General features: G+C 41.3%; 1 protein-coding gene across 12 annotated transcripts in view; it reads left to right on the forward strand.

The window, feature by feature from the left end:
* SIPA1L1 (signal induced proliferation associated 1 like 1) overlaps nt 1-19,846 on the forward strand; it is a 484,222-nt gene that overhangs the window by 391,310 nt on the left and 73,066 nt on the right. For all 12 annotated transcript variants that reach the window (XR_004540063.1, XM_033951213.1, XM_033951214.1 and 9 more), the window contains one exon: nt 19,237-19,361. Coding sequence is in view for 11 of the 12 variants with exons in the window: in XM_033951213.1 (XP_033807104.1) it covers nt 19,237-19,361 (125 nt within the window). In the remaining variant the exon portion in view is untranslated. The remainder of the gene's footprint in view (nt 1-19,236; nt 19,362-19,846) is intronic.

Raw genomic sequence — 19,846 nt, forward strand, 5'->3', positions numbered from 1 at the left:
TTTTATCTGAATTGCCAAATGTATTTTTTAGTGCAGCAGTTATGGGCAAACCACAGCTATTTCTGCAAACTTCTTAGTCATTATTGATTTCAGGGATGAAACTAGATAATTGATAGCATGAAGGAGGTTGCCAATACAGTATTTGCCGCTGCTCTAAGGAATCGCATATAAAGATTTATTTTTAGAGAAATTTCACATAAGGAGTCACTTACTGCCATTTGTCCAAATGGATCTAATCCTGGCAGGAATAGAGGAAACATTAGTGAACTAAACTAAATTAAGTCCTAATTAATCTAGAATGACACTGGCTATAGTCTTAGCACAGTAATTTTGAACTGGTGATAGAATATTTTTCCCTTCATATTAAAATCATCTTGGGTTGCATTAGTTATCTGCAGCAAGCTACAGTAAAGGAAAAAGTGCACTAGGTATATTTTAACCCCCCTGGCTTCATTTTCCTTATAGCTCCTATTTTAAAAAAACTAAAAAATCTTGCAGAATGCTGCAGGTCAGATCTGCTTCACATATGACATTCCTGCTGCTAGATTACAGCTTTACCAACTAGTTGCAGAAGTTGTTGAGGAAGCTCTTAGAAAATATCAAAACCAGTCTTAAAGGTTTTAATTTTTTTTTCTTTATATCCCATTGCTTCATCTTCAAAGGAATTGTGTGGAACAGTTTAAAATGGACAAAAAGCTGGTGTTACGCCCTGAGCTCATTAACTAATGGGTTTGCCATCTCACTTATGGCAACATGAACTGTTTCACTAACTGTGTTCTGTAGAATCTGTCATGTAATTCAATGCCTCCTACAGAAGAAAGATAATTTAAATGAATACCGTAAAACTGATCTTTCTTTGGGGTATTTGGTACAGAACTGCTCTTTCTCATACACCCTTAATACAAGGGCATGAACTCATTCATTGTTTTTTTAGGTAGATTTAAGGATGAAATTGTTTCACATCCTTGAAGCACAAATAAAAACAGCCTATCATGTTATAGACACAGCTGTTTTCTCAAATGAAAAAGCAAACTATATACCATTGTTTTCACCCACACTCTCCTGCTGCTCCTACAAATGTCAGTTCTGTCATCACCTGCTGTATATACCACACTTCTGCAGGTGCAATTGAGCCAGTCAGTGTGTAAATTAAGATATTTCTTTCCTGAGCCTGATAACATCATGGAAATTTCTGCCTTGTGTCTTTTTCAAAAAACCTTTAGGAAATTACTGGAATAAAACACTAGCCCAGGGCAACGTTACCTCTAAAGTTTTGCTGGCCCATGTGTGCATGACAGTGTGGATAACATGAAGAGGAGATCTAATGAAGATTAAGGAATGGTCCAGAATTTGACAGCTAAGATTTAATGCTAAAACAAAACAAAAAAATTCAGGGTCATGCATTTGGGCTGTAAAACCCAAGGAAGAGGTATAGTATAGGGGGAAAAAGTACTTCTGTGCACAAAAGAAGAGCGGGACTTGGGCATGTTTGTACCTGATGATCTTAACACGGCCAAACAAATAGAAAAGGCGGCAGCAAAAGCCAGAAGGATGTACCTCTGCTTAAGTCTCTGGTGAGCCCTCATTTACACTACTTTAAAAATATATTATCAAGATGGAATTGGTCCAGAAGGCAACTAATAAAAACGGAAGAAAGGTGAGAGAAGGGAAATATGATAGAGACATTTAAATACCTCTGTGGCATAAACAAATAAGAATCTCTTTGTGTTGAAAGGAAGCTCTGGAATGAGGGAGGCATAGGATGAAGATGAAAGGCAGCAGACTCAGGTTTAATCTAAGGAAATACTTGTTTATGGAAATGGTGGCGGATGCGTGGAATGACCTTCCAGTGGAGTGGTAGTGAAGACAGACTATATCCTAATTCAAGAAAGCGTGGGACAAACAGAGGATCTATGAGGGAGAGAAAAGAGGAGTAGACTACAATGGTATGTGGTCAGGTTGTGTAAGGGATTCAGTGAATTCCCAGCCCCCTGCCATGATAGTTGTTTGGTTGGATGGTTTTCATTATTTTATTTATACAGTTAGTGCAGTATACAATCTTATTATCTATTTTGTAAAGTTTGCAGCATCTCTTTGTTTTCTTTTTTTTTCTCTCCTGCTGCCCCTCCCCATAAATCCAGTACTTCTTCCCCCTCAGCCTTTTCTCCCTCCTTTAAACCTGACTTATTTGCCAGCAATGGCCACAATGTCACACTGCCTAGGCTGGCCTCATATCCATCCCTTTGCTTGGCCCCACCATGTATAAACTAGAAGTTGTGGCATAGGGGAAGGAACTGGGAACATCCAAAGCAGAATGTTATTACTGTCACTGCCAGAAAAGAAGTAAGGTTTGCTGATGGAGGAAGACAGAGAACTACTGTACCCCTAATAGAGGTAGGGGCGCTAGATCCACAGGGGAGGGGAAGAGTGAGAGAGATGCTGGACAGGAGAGATGCCATACTATGCGTGAGGGAACAAGGAGAAATGCTAAATTATGAGGGGGAGTGAGAGAGCAAGAAAAGAGATGCTGAACTGTGGAGGATGAAGGGATGAGGCACAGAGATCTTTGACTGGGGGAAGGAATGGGACAGGGAGATGTGCTGGCCCATAGGGAATGGAGAGACTGGGCACATGAAGAGGAAAGTGTTAGATGGGGTGGAGAAAAGAGAGACGGATGCTAGATCACATGGGAGTGGTGAAAGGATCGTGCAGAGAGACCATGTTTGATGGGGAGAGCAGAGAGAGGGGAGAAGCTGAATACATGGAGGGATAAGGACACAAAAGGGAGATGCTGGGCATAGGGGAAGCAAAGGGATATGGACACAGATGAGTGATGCTGGACAGGGAGGGAGTGGGGACACAAAGCTAGGCATGGCAGGGAGCATAGGGACAAAGACAGAGACTCAGTGGTGATTCTGGACACTGAGTGGGGATAGGGACACAGAGGGGGGTAATGCTGGACATGGGAGGATAAGGAAGCATTGCGAACAAGGTGGTGAGGCAGAGTAGAAGGGACAATGTTGGATATAATAATAATAATTTATTTTCTTATATACCGCCAAAGCCATGGTAGTTCAAGGCAGTTTACAACAAGAGGAGCTGGACAGTCAGCAATAAGTTACAAAATAGAATCAATGAATACAAGTACACTGGAAGCAAGTACAAATAAGAGGCGCTGGACAGTCAGCGATAAGTTACAATATAGAGTCGATGAATAAAAGTACACTGAAAGCAAGTACAAATAAGAAGAGCTGGACAGTCAGCGACATAGCTATGAATTGAATACAGAATACGAGAGATAATGAACAACAAATTCTTAGGTGACAAATCGGTTGAACAGTTTCGTTTTTACAAATTTTCTGAAGCCTTGATAGGAAGATGAGAGCATGATAATGTTATCCAGCCAGTCGTTCAGTTTACCTGCCTGGAAGGCTAGAGTTCTGTCCAGGAATCTTTTGTAACAGCAGGCCTTTATTGTTGGGTGTGTAAATAAGTGGATTTTATGTGAGGGCCTGATAGTGCGACCCAGATTGAAGTGGGAGACCAGGTACATAGGGGCCAGACCAAAGATTGATTTGAAGCAGAGACAAGAGAATTTAAATATTACTCTGGCCTCGAGGGGTAACCAGTGAAGTTTTAGATAATAGGGGGTAATGTGTTCCCATTTTTTTAAACCGAAAATCAGACGTACTGCCGAATTTTGAATAATTCGGAGTTTTTGAAGGGTTTTCTTGAAGGATCCTAAGTAAATAATGTAGCAATAGTCCAGCATGCTTAGAATGGAAGATTGTACCAGTAGACAGAATGATGCTGCATCAAAGTATTTTTTGATGGTTCTTAGCTTCCATAATGTTGAGAAGCATTTTCTGGTCAGTAGATCCGTGTGAGCGTCAAAAATAAGGTATCGGTCGAGGGTCACTCCTAGAATTTTTATGGAATCAACAATAGGGAAGTCCTGACCGTTCAAGGAAATTTTAGAATCTTGATGGGGATAGGGCTACATGGGGAAATCCTGAATACATAGGGAGGGATAGGAACAAAAAGTTGCTATTCAGGGAAAAATAGGGAGATGTCGAGTATGGGAGAAAATAGTGGACCATCCCCACTGCCCTGCCCTTGATACACCACTGTTTTTTCTCTGAGTGCAGGCAATAATAGGAGTAAGTGCCCTGTAGCAGGGTCACTCAGATGCCTTCCCTACCTCCCTCTTTTCCCCTCTGACATCATCTTCTTGTTCTGAGGTAGATCAGCAGTCACACATATGCAGACTAGGGCCTTACAATATTTTTAACTTGCTTTGCTGCCGGTCAGGAAAAACAGCAGGAGCAAGGGTATTGGGGCATGGGGGGGGGGAACTGTTGGAAGGAGAAAGAGAGAGTATAGATGCTCAATGGAAGGGGGAGATGAGAGAGAGGAGGAAGATGCGTTATGGAAGGGCAGTAGACACTAGATAAAAGGGGGAAAGAGAGATCAGGCAGTGTATGGAAGGGAGAAACCTGGGGCAGATGCTGGATGGAAGGAGAGGGAGAGAGAGAACAGGGAGACTGTAGAGTGAAACTTGAGAGCTGGGGGTGAGGGAAGGAAACAGAAAGCTATTGGTAGATACATTAAAAAGAGAATAATTGATGACTGGTTAGTGAGAAATAAATCTGGACAGAAAGGAGGAAAAATAAATTGAAGAAATCTGAAAGGAAAAGAAGAAAAGAAAATGACAAATGGATACGAAATCCTGACAAAAGAATTAAGAGAAGATGAGGAAAGCAAAAACCAAAGACTGGAACTAACACAGAAAAAAGTATATAGCTATGTAAAAAATGTAGAAAAAGGAATTTTAGTTTAGGATAAAGTAGTGTGGTAGTTGTGTTAATAAACTTTAATAAATTTAAATAGAAAATGGAAACAAGATGATATTTTTTTTTAAATTTGTACTAGTTTTAATACATTTTTAACTAACTTTCAGAAACCAAAACCACCTTCCTCAGGTGAGGACAGGATACCTTAACAGTAGCTTACTGCCCTGACCTGAAGAAGAAGGTTTGACAGCTAAAAGCTAATTAAAAATGTGTTTAGTCCAACAAAATAGTATCATCTTTTCCATTTGTTTTATTTGTTAATTTATAATGCAGTGATTGGAATATGTCAGTTTATGTAATTTATATTTTCTCTCTTTAAATTTTGCACAATATAGGGGGGCATGCATCACTTTCTTTTCTCTGGTGTTGCACTTTATCCATAGCCTGGCTTCTTGGGAGTTCAGTTTAATTTTTCTCTACATATTTCTATCTTTAGTTTGTTATTACTAAGTAGTATTCTGAGTGAGGGTCTATCTCTATTTTGCATGAGTGAAAGAGACATGGGGCTTCTTTTACTAAGGTGCGCTAGTGTTTTTAGTGCACGCACAAGATTAGTGCATGCTAGCCAAAATATTACCACCTGCTTAAAAGGAGGCGATAGCGGCTAGCATGCGCTAAAACCGTTAGCGCGCCTTTGTAAAAGGAACCCATGTTTTTTTGTTAGCATCGATTATGCAAGATCTATCTGTACAAATCTGGTTTGTAAAATTTTTCAAAAGGTGCGTTGACCTAATGCCACTGCAATGTTTATGGTGCTGCCTTTCTGTAGGTTGGCCTTTGTTATATCTGTCTCTGGGTAGGGCAGGCAGTGGGTCACTGTTAGAAGATCAAAGGGGCATTCAGTCAGATATTATGAATCTTACTGGATTTCTGGAGAGTTCTCTTGAGATGATAACTGAGAGAACAATCCTAGTGGTTGGGTTTATAATTAAACAGGAATGGAACTTTGTGAAAAGATAGACAGAATTTGTTCTCTTAGCCTTGGATGCGACTTTCATGGTAAAATGACCTTGTTATGTGTGGCTTGAGGACAGGACCTTTTTGGTTTTGAAGTTGGGGGGGGGGGGGGGTTGCCCCAAACAGGTCTTTAAATTTCTTGTAGCTGGAGAGATATCTAGAGGTTTTTTTATGGACAATCCAGCTTAGATTCACTTGCATCAGTTGTAATGACTTAGGGGCCCTTTTATTAAACTGTGGTAAGGAATAACATGTTTACCACAGCTAAAAATGACATATCATGGAGTGCGCTGAGGCATCCCATGGGATGTGTGCACATTACTTGTCTGATAAAAAATATTTTGGGGGGTCATATTTGTGGCAGAGAGTGGATGTGTTCTGCCATTTTACCCCAGCGGTATAAATGGCCTTAGCACATGGAAAAGACCTGAATAAAAATTCTCTAAGGCCACATTTTCTGCTTTTTGGTAAGAGTCCCTAAATTTATTTTTCCAACTCTTTCCTCTTTTTTTTTTTTTTAACTTGCTCTTGGTCCTTCTGTTGATTAAAATATATATTTATAATTGTTTTGTAATATTATGTTCCCATTTGGAATATTTTTGATATGCCTATCATTCAGTATTATATGAATGTAATTATGAAAACCAGTAACATAAAAAAGGCAAAGCATAAATGGTGAAAAATGTGATAGTTCAAACAGCAATTGTCAAGCATTTTATTACAGTGCACAAGAAATTGATTCAAACCTGGTTCTCTGAAGGACATGCACAATCCAAAACAACTCGGGCCTCAGAAAGGCACAGAATATCACAAGAATTATTCATTAGAAATCCTATCTTAACGTAGATTTTTCCTTTTGCCAAATTAATATTTAATAAACCTACTGACAAGAACTTCTTTACTAATTCAAAAATAATTGGGCAAAGGATTAAGCAGTGTGTTGCTGTCATAAATTTCAGTAAATGTTGGACGGACTGATACCAGTGATTATAGGTATCTTGCCCACAATCACCTTATAAATCCTTAAGTGGCCTCTGTAATCAAAATCAATATTTAAAAAGAAGATACAAATTAAAAAAATGGAAAACGGAATACTCTTAATAATATGCATGAAGAGATTCATAAGAGGCATGTGTGTTTGGTAATACAGTGGTGAACCACCCTCGGCTAGCTTTTTAATGATGTTTACAAGTGTGCAGAAATTAGAGTGCTGATGTACAAGAGGACGCTAACTGCTGGCGGCTGGTTTTTTTTTTTTGGGGGGGGGAAGGGGGATGCACAAATAATAGACTGGCGTAATCTTACCCTGGCATAAGCTCACCTTTGAGAGCTGTTTAAGAACAGTGCTCAATTCCCCATCTAAATAATAATAATAATAATTTTATCCTTATATACCGCCAAAGGCATAGAAGTTCGAGGCGGTTTACAGCAAGAAGCGCTGGACAATCAGCGAAGAGGTTACAGTCAAAGTCAGCGAAGAGGTTACAATCAAAGTCAGCAATATAATCTTACATAATGAAGGAATATGAGAGTTATACAATCTTACATAAAGAAGGAATATGAAAGCTGTGTGGTTCATTAGGGATAATTGATGAGTAAGCAGAGCTGAGAAGATTCTTAGTTAACAAATCGATTGAACAAGCTCGTTTTTACCTGTTTTCTAAAATTGAAGTAGAATGATGAGAGCGCGAAAACGTTACTAAGCCAATTGTTCCATGTACCTGCCTGGAAGGCAAGAATTCTGTCCAAGAATCTTTTGTAGTGGCAGGCTTTTATTGTCGGATAGGAGAACAGAGCAACAGAAGCCACAGGAACCTGTGAAAACTTGTAATGTTAAGGATTACATGCAATTAGTGCATAAATATGTATGCAAATAAAAAAATTGTTTTCTAAAACTCTCACTGTTAAATAATCAAAGAATCTTGAATGATAGTTATTTTTTGCAAGGCCATGTGATGTATTAAACCATTTTGCACCTTGACAACAAAATTGCTTCAGTTATGCATGATACTTCCATTATTAATCTCTAGCAGTGTGTGCATTGATATAAAACATGAATTATATGCACCATCTAGAAACATTTAAGGGTAATTTATTTGTTCTCTGACGACAAGCAAGCATAATATTCTCACATGGGGTGATGTCATCCATGGAACCGGTATGGACACTACCAAATGCTCTGTTACTTTAAATCTGTAGACAGTGCCTTCAAACCTGATGTTGGCTCGTGGGACCATCTGTTTTCTGTGGAGGAGAAGCTGTGTCTTCAGTTTTCTCTTTAGTGCATCAGACCTTTGCTGTTCTTTTGTGCGTTCTTGTATTTACTATTCATTGTTTTCCACAAAATTCATTCTTTTTATTCTGTTCTAATATTTTACATGTTTGGTTCATTTTTGTTGACTTTTTGTTTTTTGGCTTTCGTGCCATTCCGAGCCATATTTATCCTCCCAGGAGCGTCAACCAAGCTCCCTGGGCCATTGAGCCCTTTGAGTTGGCGTTAACTGTTTATCCCTCCATGTCAAAGAGGGTACTGAGTAGCTTTAAGAAATGTTCCTGATGTAATCGGATCCACATAACTAGTATGTCCAGTGTCTAGGTCCTGAACATCGGGACATTCACTGTAACCTCTGCTCCCACATGCAAAAGAGATCATTGAAATCCCCAAAACTTCAGTTTGTAAACTTTTGCGGTATTGCATCAAGCATGGCAGGGGACTTGGAACCCGACACTCAACCTCCTATGACACAGGCATAGACATCAGCTCCAAGAACATCAACAATGTATCCAGAGCGGTGGACATCAGGTTCCTTACAGAGGTAGGACTCTACATCATCTTCATCTGTGCCTTGAACATCAAGGGACGTGGCACATAAAGCTAAGAAGCACAAACATCCTTCCCCTTCTAAGCATGAAACTGCGTCCTCCCAAGCAGCAATTTCTTTGATGCATACTAAGCATCGACACACCAAAGACTGCTCTCCTTTGATCCAGCTGATATTTCCCTGAACACCAAGGTCTCCCACTCCCTCCCTGACATCTGGTATAACGGACTGCTTCCTTGCCAACATCTCTTCTGGTACCGGCACCGTCTCTCCAAGAGGAGTTCTGGCTATGCTCGGATGAGAGCTGTCAGAACTACTGCAGATGCAGTCTTCACAGATGTTAGAGTTCCATGCCTGCTTCAGCCCAGCTTGAGGATGCATCGAAGCAACTATCAAGGATGAGGTCGCACACCCCTGCTCGACATTGAGCATTGAGGTTGGCACAGTTATCTCTTGGGTCAGTCCATTAACCTGTACCTTGACACAAGTAAACGCTCCTCTTGATGCACACTCCCTGATTCATCTACCAGGGAATACTTCAAGGAGTCTGACTCAGTTATTTCCAATCATTCAGAAGAGGATTTGTCAGAATATTCAGCAGAAAAATTCTATGGTATACCTTCTGATCCTTCTTCTCCACCTCCAATGGAGCAAATTTCCACCAGAATGTATATCTTTTACTGGCTTTGTCAAACAAATGGTCAGCCTTGCCCATTAAAATGGAAACAGAGGAAGAACTTCCCTCTGAGCTTTTTGACCTCCTTGACTTTGAAGCTCCACAAAATGAATGCATTAAAGTGCCTTTGCATAGGGTCGTGAAGGATGCTTTATTTAAGAACTGGGAGAACCCCCTCTCAGTCCAGGTAGTTTTTTAGATTTATAGATTACTTGGATTTAATTTTTTTTTTTTTTTTTTTGCTTTGTCTTTTCTTTGATTTCCTATTTTAAGTGGTGGTCTTTTCGTTTCTTGTTTTTATATATTTTGTACACCGTGCTGTTGTTAAATCGAATTGTGGTTAAAACTTTTAATAAGCAAAAACATTAAAAGGTAGACACAATGTATAGAATACAAAAGTGAATAAGCAAAAATGGTAACACTGCCAAACCTGATAGAATACAAACGTGTCCAGGATTTGAATGAACAAACTCAACTTCAACACCATTCATTAGTTGTGGAATCTACCCTCAAGCATTCACACAACTCACAATCTTATGCTTCTGCTCCTCCAGGCAGAAAAAGCAGGACATTAGACTCCTTTGGCAAATGCATTTTCCAAGCATCTATGCTCATCAATATAATTATGGACTACCAATTCTATATGTCCATTTATTTAAAATCCTTACTTAAAAAATTCTGAGTTTGAGGAATTCTTTTCTCCAGACAAACTAAAATAGTTTCAATAATTATATAAGAACTTGTTCACTACGAGAAAGTATATGGCTAGATAAATTTGCAATGTGCCATTTAGCCCTTACTCAGAGTCTCTGATTTGGAAACTTTGGTTCAAGAATGCCTTTCGACTGTATTTTGTAAAGGAGATTACCTGCTAGGGGATAAAATTGAAGAGTTTGCAGATAAGGTTAAAAAAAAAACAACCCACCAAAACCACCACAGATACTATGACGGAGGAGAGTGTTTATGAGCAACTTGAAAAACTGAAAGTGAACAAAGCGATGGGACCAGACGGGATCCATCCCAGGATACTAAGGGAGCTCAGAGAGGTTCTGGCGAGTCCTATTAAAGACTTGTTCAACAAATCTCTGGAGACGGGAGTGATTCCTGGGGATTGGAGGAGAGTGGATGTGATCCCTATACATAAAGTGGTCACAGGGATGAAGCAGGAAACTACAGACCGGTGAGCCTCACTTCAGTTGTTGGAAAAATAATGGAAGTATTGCTGAAAGAAAGGATAGTGTACTTTCTTGAATCTAATGGGTTACAGGATCCGAGGCAACATGGATTTACAAAAGGTAAATCGTGCCAAACGAACCTGATTGAATTTTTTGATTGGGTGACTAGAGAGCTGGATCGAGGACATATGCTAGATGTAATTTACTTGGATTTCAGCAAAGCCTTTGATACAGTTCCTCATAGGAGGCTGTTGAACAAACTTGAAGGGCTGAAGTTAGGACCCAAAGTGGTGAATTGGGTTAGAAACTGGCTGTCGGACAGACGTCAGAGGGTGGTAGTTAATGGAAGTCGCTCAGAGGAAGGAAAGGTGAGTAGTGGAGTCCCTCAGGGTTCAGTGCTGGGGCCAATCCTGTTCAATATGTTTATGAGTGACATTGCTGAAGGGTTAGAAGGAAAAGTGTGCCTTTTTGCAGATGATACCAAGATTTGTAACAGAGTAGACATCGAAGAGAGAGTGGTAAATATGAAAAAGGATCTTCAAAAGTTAGAGGAATGGTCTAATGCCTGGCAACTAAAATTCAATGCAAAGAAATGCATTTGGGGATTAATAATCAGAAGGAACCGTATATGCTGGGAGGAGAGAAGCTGATATGCCCGGACGGGGAGAGGGACCTTGGGGTGATAGTGTCCGAAGATCTAAAGGCGAAAAAACAGTGTGACAAGGCAGTGGCTGCTGCCAGAAGGATGCTGGGCTGTAAAAAGAGAGGTGTAGCCAGTAGAAGGTGTTGATGCCCCTGTACAGGTCATTGGTAAGGCCCCACTTGGAGTATTGTGTTCAGTTTTGGAGACCGTATCTGGCGAAGGACGTAAGAAGACTTGAAGCGGTCCAGAGGAGGGCAACGAAAATGATAGGAGGCTTGCGCCAGAAGACGTATGAGGAGAGACTGGAAACCCTGAATATGTATACCCTAGAGGAAAGGAGAGACAGGGGAGATATGATTCAGCCGTTCAAATACTTGAAGGGTATTAACGTAGAACATAATCTTTTCCAGAGAAAAGAAAATGGTAAAACCAGAGGACATAATTTGAGGTTGAGGGGTAGTAGATTCAAAGGCAATGTTAGGAAATTCTACTTTACGGAGAGGGTGGTGGATGCCTGGAATGCACTCCCGAGAGAGGTGGTGGAGAGTAAAACTGTGACTGAGTTCAAAGAAGCGTGGGATGAACACAGAGGATCTAGAATCAGAAAATAATATAAAAAATTGAACTAAGGCCAGTACTGGGCAGACTTGCATGGTCTGTGTCTGTATATGGCCATTTGGTAGAGGATGGGCTGGGGTGGCCATTTGGTCTGTGTCTGTATATGGCCATTTGGTGGAGGATGGGCTGGGGAGGGCTTCAATGGCCGGGAGGGTGTAGATGGGCTGGAGCAGGTTTTAACGGAGATTTCGGCAGTAGGAACCCAAGCACAGTACCAGGTAGAGCTTTGGATTCTTGCCCAGAAATAGCTATGAAGAAAAAATTAAAAAAATTTAAATTGAATCAGATTGGGCAGACTGGATGGATCTTTCGGGACTTTATCTGCCGTCATCTACTATGTTACTATGATAGTGGCAGACAAACTGATCAGCTGCTCTTTGAACATAGGGGTTTCACATATTTCCCTGTTTGTACAACTGATTGATCAAGGCTTCATCTTCGCAAACAGCTCAGCATGCCATCAGCTCTAGTTTGTCTTCATCTACCAAAAGCCACATCGCTAAGGCGCTGGAGTTCATAGGAACTCTCTTGGATGCTACGCAGGGTCAAGCTTTTCTACTGGAGCAGAGAGTCTACAATCTCATTCACATCTGTCAAGCAGTCTCCACCTTTCAATGCACTTCCACACGTCAGATGTTATGCTTTCTTGGTCACATGATGTCAATGATACATGTTACACCATTTGCATGTCTTCACCTCAGGGTCCCACAATGGACCCTGTCGATCCAATGGCCTCAAGCCATGAATCTAAGTCACCTCTGACCTCTTTCATTCTCTCCAATGCTGGATGGCTCCTCACAGTTTCACTCGCAGTCTTCCCTTCCAGCCCCCTACCCTGCGCTTTCAAAAGCTTATAACAGATGTTTTGATGTTAGAATGGGGTGCTCATCTGGAAGGCCTCCACAATCAAGTATAGTCAAACCTTGGATAACAAATAACGTGATTTGCGAGTGTTTTGCAAGACGAGCAAACATTTTATTAAATTTTAATTTGATAAACGAACATTGTCTTGTAGTACGAGCGCATATCGCGCATCACATCATCAGAACCCACAGTTAAAGCGTACACATCTTACGCTGAGCACAGCTGAACGTAATAAAAGTACCAGGTTCTGTGGATGACATCACCCATATGTGAAAATATATGCCTGCTGTCCTTGGGAACACCAATCTTTGCTATATACTGCCTAAATATGGCATTGTTGCCCAAGATGGTCCTGGAGTACTCTCTTGTCAAGATTTTAGGATATCTACAATGAAGGTGCATGAGATTGATTTGCATACACTACCTTCACTATATGCAGATCTTTTTCATGCATATTCATTGTGTATATCTTGGCCTGACTGGCAATAGGGGAATCCTGGACCTAGGGCCGCCATCAGGGCAGTACTACCAGTCCTGCATTCAGGGGCCCGGAGCTGACAGGGGGCCCGGGCTCCCCCAGGGTCCTAGGCCACAGTTCTTCAACCGCCGGTCCGCGGACCGGTGCTGGTCCCAGTGGCGTACCTAGGGGGGGGCGGTCCGCCCCAGGTGCACAGGAGAGAACTGGATGGGGGACCTGCGGAGTTCAATACATCTCGAGCCGCGAGGCTCGTCTTCTGTTCCTACCTGCCCTGCCACTCACATATAGCCAATCGGAAGTGTTCCCCGATGTCAGTGCTGAATACTTCCGGTCGGCTATTTGTGCGCGGCAGGGCAGGCAGGAAACAGGAGACAAGCCTCTCGGCTCGAGCTCCGTTTTGCTGAGAAAGTTGCAAAGATGGGCTGGGAGGCACAAAAGGGGGGAGGGAGTGCGTTTTGGACACAAGGCATGAACTTGGGAGAAAGGAAGGGAGGGAAAGAGATGCTGAGGTGGGGGATGGAATGGGTTTTTGGACACAGAAGGCATGGACTTGGGAGAGAGGAAGGGAGGGAAAGAGATACTGAGGTGGGGGAGGGAATGGGTTTTTGGACATAGAAGGCATGGACTTGGGAGAGGGGAAGGGAGGGAAAGAGATGCTGAGGTGGGGGAGGGAATAGGTTTTTGGACACAGAAGGCATGGACTTGGGAGAGAGGAAGGGAGGGAAAGGATGCTGAGATGGGGGATGGAATGGGTTTTTGGACACAGAAGGCATGGACTTGGGAGAGAAGAAGGGAGGGAAAGAGATGCTGAGATGGGGGAGGGAATGGGTTTTTGGACACAGAAGGCATGGACTTGGGAGAGAGGAAGGGAGGGAAAGAGATGGTTGTGTAAACGGGGAATAGAAGAAAGGAGAAATTTTGGTCATAGGGAGGGAGTGAGGTACAGATAGTGGCATATCAAGGTGGGGGAGGGTGGGGGGTGGGCGGTCCGCCCCGCCACGGGTTTACGTCCCAAGGGGATACACAGCTGGCCACCCTCCAGTGTTCTCCCTAGACTGGCAAACTGCGGCTCTTTAGCCGCTTGAGTGCCACTACCGCCATCGTGAACAGGCTGGCGCCAAGTTCTCCCTGCTTTTCCCCGTGGGGCCAACCAACTCTTGCCACTCGCATCAATTTTGACGTCGGAGAGGACGTTCTGGGCCAGCCAATCGCTGCCTGGCTGGCCTAGAACATCCTCGCCGACGTTAGAATTGAGGTCGGGTGGCGAGAGTTGGTCGGCCCCGCGGGGAAGAGAAGCAGGGCGAACTCGGCGCCGGCCTGTTTCCGATGGCGGCAGTGGCAGCCTATTCCCCAGTGGTGGTGGCAGCATTTTCCCAATGGTGGTGGCATAGGGGAAGGCAGGGAGAAAGAAAGAAAGGGGGGACAGGAAGCCAGAAAGAAAGAAAGGGGGCAGGGTGAAACAAAGAAAAATGGGGCACGGAGAGAGAGAGAAAGACAGACATACAGAATGAAAGAGGGTGTGGAGAGAGATAGAAAGAATGGGACAGGGTGAGAGAGAGAGAAAAACAAGGCATACAGAAAGAAAGGGGGTATGGAGAGAGAGAAAAAGAAAGAAGGGGCAGGGTGAAACAAAGAAAAAGTTTGGGGAGGGAATGAGGTCTGGAGGAGAGGAAGCATACAGGAGGCTGAAAGAAGGGAAGAAATATTGGATGCACAGTCAGAAGAATAAAGTGCAACCAGAGACTGATGAAATTACCAAAGGTAGGAAAAATGATTTTATTTTCAATTTAGTGATCAAAATGTGTCTGCTTTGAGAATTTATATATGCTGTCTATATTTTGCACAATGGCCCCCTTTTACTAAACCGCAATAGCGTTTTTTAGTGCAGGGAGCCTATGAGCGTTGAGAGCAGCGTGGGGCATTCAGCGCAGCTCCCTGCGCTAAAAACCGCTATTGCGGTTTAGTAAAAAGGGAGAGGGAATATTTGTCTATTTTTGTATAGTTGTTACTGAGGTGACATTGCATAAAGTCATCTGCCTTGACCTCTTTGAAAACCCGCGGAATATAAATGATAATTAACATTTTCTCTGCGTACAACGTGCTTTGTGTTTTTAAAATTTTATTGTTGGTAGATCATTTTGACTTGGCTACGAAGGTAAGGGAGAGGGAGAGAGGGGAGCTGCTGAAAGACATCTAGTAATCCTTGCAGGCTTGACTGTGCAGGGAATTATTTTTGTAAAATCATGTTTTGTTATGTGACTGGCATTATTTAGACTTTAATTTCTATGAATGAATAGAATGAAAATGATATAAATTACTTGCTTGTTTTTATGTGCGTGCGCTGAAGGAAAGTGGAGAGAGAGTGGGATGAGGACGCTGAAGGGAAATGGGGAAGAGAGAGTGGGGAGAAGACGCTGATTTATAAATTGACAATTGTACAGAATATTGGTTTTTTTTATATTCATCCACAGCTGCATGTTAATGATGTGCTCATATGCACTTATTTATCATCATAACATATAAATCATCATTAACATGCAGCTGTGGATGTGTAAGGACAGGCTGAGGAGGATGGATGGGAAGGAAGGAAGGTGCACATATCAACATATCGTACATTTTTAACATGCATGATGCAGCTATAGGCAAGCTAAGGAGGATGGGATCATACAGATGTGTATGTTCAGATATGCGCTCAGATGTGTAGTTTTTTCTGATATATTTATTAAGCTTACAGTATTTATAAAAACACATTTAATACTTGTTACAAAAAATATTGTGCAATTGTGATCTACTTCTGGCCTACAAAGGTGAAAAGAAATCCTTAACTGAGATTTTACATTCAAAAGTGAATTATAGCTTCTAGCACTATTGTTTATTAGTTATTTATTATGCAGATGTTTGTTAGTTTGTTATTAGTTCAGTATTAGACATATGTTAGTTTAGAATAGATAGGTATAGATTAGTTTAGTTTAGGGCCCTGCTGAAAGAGTCTACCTTGACGTGGTTGCAGGCTTACAAATCTTTTGGTCAAAGAGTTCGGCGACAGAGAAAAGTATGTGTGTATTCGGCCCATGGAAGAAGGGGGGGGGGGGGGTCAGGGGGGAAGGGGTGCGTGGGGGGCCCAATAGGATTGCTCAGTAAGGGGCCCAGAAATTTCTGATGGCGGCCCTGCCTGGACCAACTAAGGAAACACTGCTCTGTGGTACAACCAAAGCTGTTTTAATATGATGTACCTGAATCAAAAACAACCCGAAAAAATAGGGAGCTAACAAAACTGTAACAAAACAAGTCTCCCTAGCCCCGAGAAGGAAAACTGTGTGCAGGGGAAGAGACTGCCTGCACGAGCAATTGGAGTACAAAGGTACTTGATTAAAGTAATCCTAGTAAATAATTTATAAGGAGAGCCCTCAGTCGCACAACCAACCTCCGACCTAGGAGGAAACGGCTGCCACTGGTTTGCACAGCAGTCCTCAAGGTCCACAGCCCAGCCTGGTTTTCAGGATTTCCACATTTGCATTCACTGCTTCCATTGTATGCAAATAAATCTCATACATATTTGTTGTGGCAATCCTGAAAATAAGGCAAGGTTATGGAGTTCAAAGACTGGATTTGATGACCCCTGATTTAGAGGTACTTTCTCTGTGTCTAGTGCAGAGGTAGGCAATTCCGGTCCTCAAGAGCCACAGGCAAGTCAGGTTTTCAGGATATCCACAATAAATATGCATGAGATAGATTTGCATCTCAAGGAGGCAGTGCATGCAAATCCATCTCATACATATTCATTGTGGATATCCTGAAAACCTGACCTGCCTGTGGCTCTCGAGGACCAGAATTGCCTACCCCTGATCTAGTGGGCTCACAATCTTAATTTTTTTTGTACCTGGGGCAATAAAGGATTAAGTGCTACCCAGAGTCATAAGGAGCTACAACTGGAATTGAACCCAGTTCTTATGGTTTGCAACCCACTGCACTAATTATTGGACTGTTCCTTCATTCCACAATTGCTCCATCTTCTCATTTCATTCTTTAAAAGAAAGCATGCTTGAATAGTCTTTGCATTTGTCCATTTGTGTCATCATTGAGCCTATTTGGTAACAGTGATAAAGCAAATGTGAACTCTTCCACTTATTGAAACTTAATAGCTAAACTGTACTCCAGGTCATAATGTTTGACTAGCATTTTCAGTTGCACTATGAAAATGAAATGTAGCACTTGGTATGCAGTGAATGCAGCACTCAGCCTCAGGGTGAGGGTGCCGTAGTCTTGGTACAAAGTGATACCTAGTGGCATGAATTTAGAGCCCATGATTACCTGGTTCCCAGAAGAGTTTGGTGTGTGATGTCTTGCTGGGGTTTAGACTAAGGTAAATTGAAAGGAAATAAGGAAAAATATTTCCAGGTAGCTGCAAAGGCTCATGGTGTCGCATCTCAGTCCTAGTTATAATTGAGCTGGAAGCATAAAGAAGCAAGAGGTAATGGAAAACATTGGCACAGATATAACTAGTTACGAGATGTGCCTTAAAAGTTAAAATGCAACATTTTATCAAGAAAATGTTTTTTCAATGTTATAACATTTCTTAAAAGAACATAAAACCTTGTTGTTTTATATAAAACAATTCAAATTACACTCAAGGACTAACACCAGCTGCACATACTGTAGCAGGATTTGCTTACCACATGTATTCTGATATCATTTTCAGGCACTCTTTCTCCATGTGCATTTTTTTTTCTTAAGTTAGTCACTAACTCCTGTTACTCTATCTTATATGTCTATATGTTCTACCTCCTCTTATATTCTTTGCTGTCATTTAAAGGTTTTAATGTCTTTTGTGTTGATATATGTAGCATATGATGCTATGGGTACTGTTGTTTAAATATGTTTACTGCTGTAATTGTTTATTGCCTCTGTCTGGGTTATACTTGCTGTACGCTGCCCGAGTGAACTTCTTCTTAAAGGCAATACATAGATCCTAATAAATTAATTACTTGTTACTAGGCTTGCTTTTCTGAAGTAGGCTGTTTATACATATTCTGCTTGCTGTTTTAGATTCTTTCATTTGTAATACTCAGTAACACAGTAAATGACAGCAGAAAAAGACCCTCATGATCCATCCAGTCTGCCCAACAAGGTAGCCAGAGTCTCTTCCACTACTCCATTTAGACCTAGGTCACCCATGTTTAGATGCTGGTTGTGAAGTCACCATCATGCTAACCATATCCAAACATGATGGGGTGATATGTGGTGTATTCCCCTCCCTCCTAAGCTGCACAGCTTCCTCACTCACAGTGTGTGACAATACAATGATCAATATACTAGAGTTGTTGAACCTTCACCTGTCTCGTGCTATGTATAGGATACAGACAATACAAATTTGTCCGGCATCAGCCTCCTTGCGTCCATTCTGGATTTGGCCCACCCTTCTATGTCTCTTGCCATGTGCAGGCCACAGACCCTACATTTTTTATTTTTTATCTTTTCATTATTTTTATTCTTAAACTTTTATTTTTTTTTTTTTTTTTTTTGGGGGGGGGGTCTGCATTTTGATTACAATATGTAATCGTGATTAATCATTTAATTAAAGGTGTGTTATTTTTCTTTTCCCCTTTTCAGCTCCTTGTGACTCTGGACAATGGAGGGTTAAGTGACTTGCCCAGAGTCACAAGGAGCTACAGTATGAAAAAATGAACTAACATACCTTTAATTGTGCAATTAATCATGCTTACAAATGTTAATCAAAATTCAACCCACTTGTTACCTATTTTCGTTGCCTAGGCAAAAACCATTACTAAATTAAAGTATCAATTGACTTTAAAAATCTGAAATGATACCTGAGGAAATTAATTCTTTATACTGGTGTCCATCTTAATCTACTGATGAGTTCTTGGGGGTGGGGGTGGGGGGAAGGCACAGGTTTCTGTGATAGGGTTCAACAACACCTCAAGACCTTGCCTATCCAACTCTTGTCCCAGCCTCCATTTATGTTTTAGCTTGAAGCTTTTCTTTCAATGTAAACACTTTATAATGTTCTGTGCAAATGTTTATATGACATTTTCTCATGAGACAAACAAATAGTGACTGAAAACGAAATTAAACGTTATTTTACTCTTTTACCTTAGTGTGTATTTTTTTTTTATTGGATGGAATGACCAGGTTTGGCGTTAGTCGTAGATCACCTGCCTCCACTGACCGTCAGATCACCCAGGCTGACACTGGTGGTAGTGGCAAATCCACACCCAATTGGCAGAGGAGTGAGGATAGTATCACTGACCAACTAGGTAAGTAGTTAAGTTGTTTAAAATTTGTCCCAGATACTTATGGTAACAACATAGAAATTTATTTCAATGTAGTCTTGTAAGCTGTGCTGCTTGTTCGTAGCCTCTTAACTTCTTGATTTGTTGTGACCTTTATGTTTTTAAATTTAAGACAGCCAAGGACCCTAGAAGACCCCTGAGGAAGGCATTTCTATTTTGCCAAAATACAGCCCATGTTGGGCCATTTTTATTGGATACATTATTTGGTTTCTATCCTGTGGGTCACTTGTGACTGTATACACCTTTTGTGGATTGTTTATAGTTTTTAAGTTATTTGGACGCTTAGAAAACTACAAACTGGTACATCTGATCTTCTGTTCCACAATCTTTTTTTTGTTTTTTTTTTTTTGTTTTCCATACATACATCTAATTTTCTGTAAGTTTCGAATCTTTGGGGTGTCTGATGTAGATCAAATGAAACTATTCTTCGAGTAGAGGCTAGAATCCTT

The sequence above is a fragment of the Geotrypetes seraphini genome, chromosome 7 (genome assembly GCF_902459505.1).
Source record: "Geotrypetes seraphini chromosome 7, aGeoSer1.1, whole genome shotgun sequence".
NCBI classification, from domain to species: domain Eukaryota; kingdom Metazoa; phylum Chordata; class Amphibia; order Gymnophiona; family Dermophiidae; genus Geotrypetes; species Geotrypetes seraphini.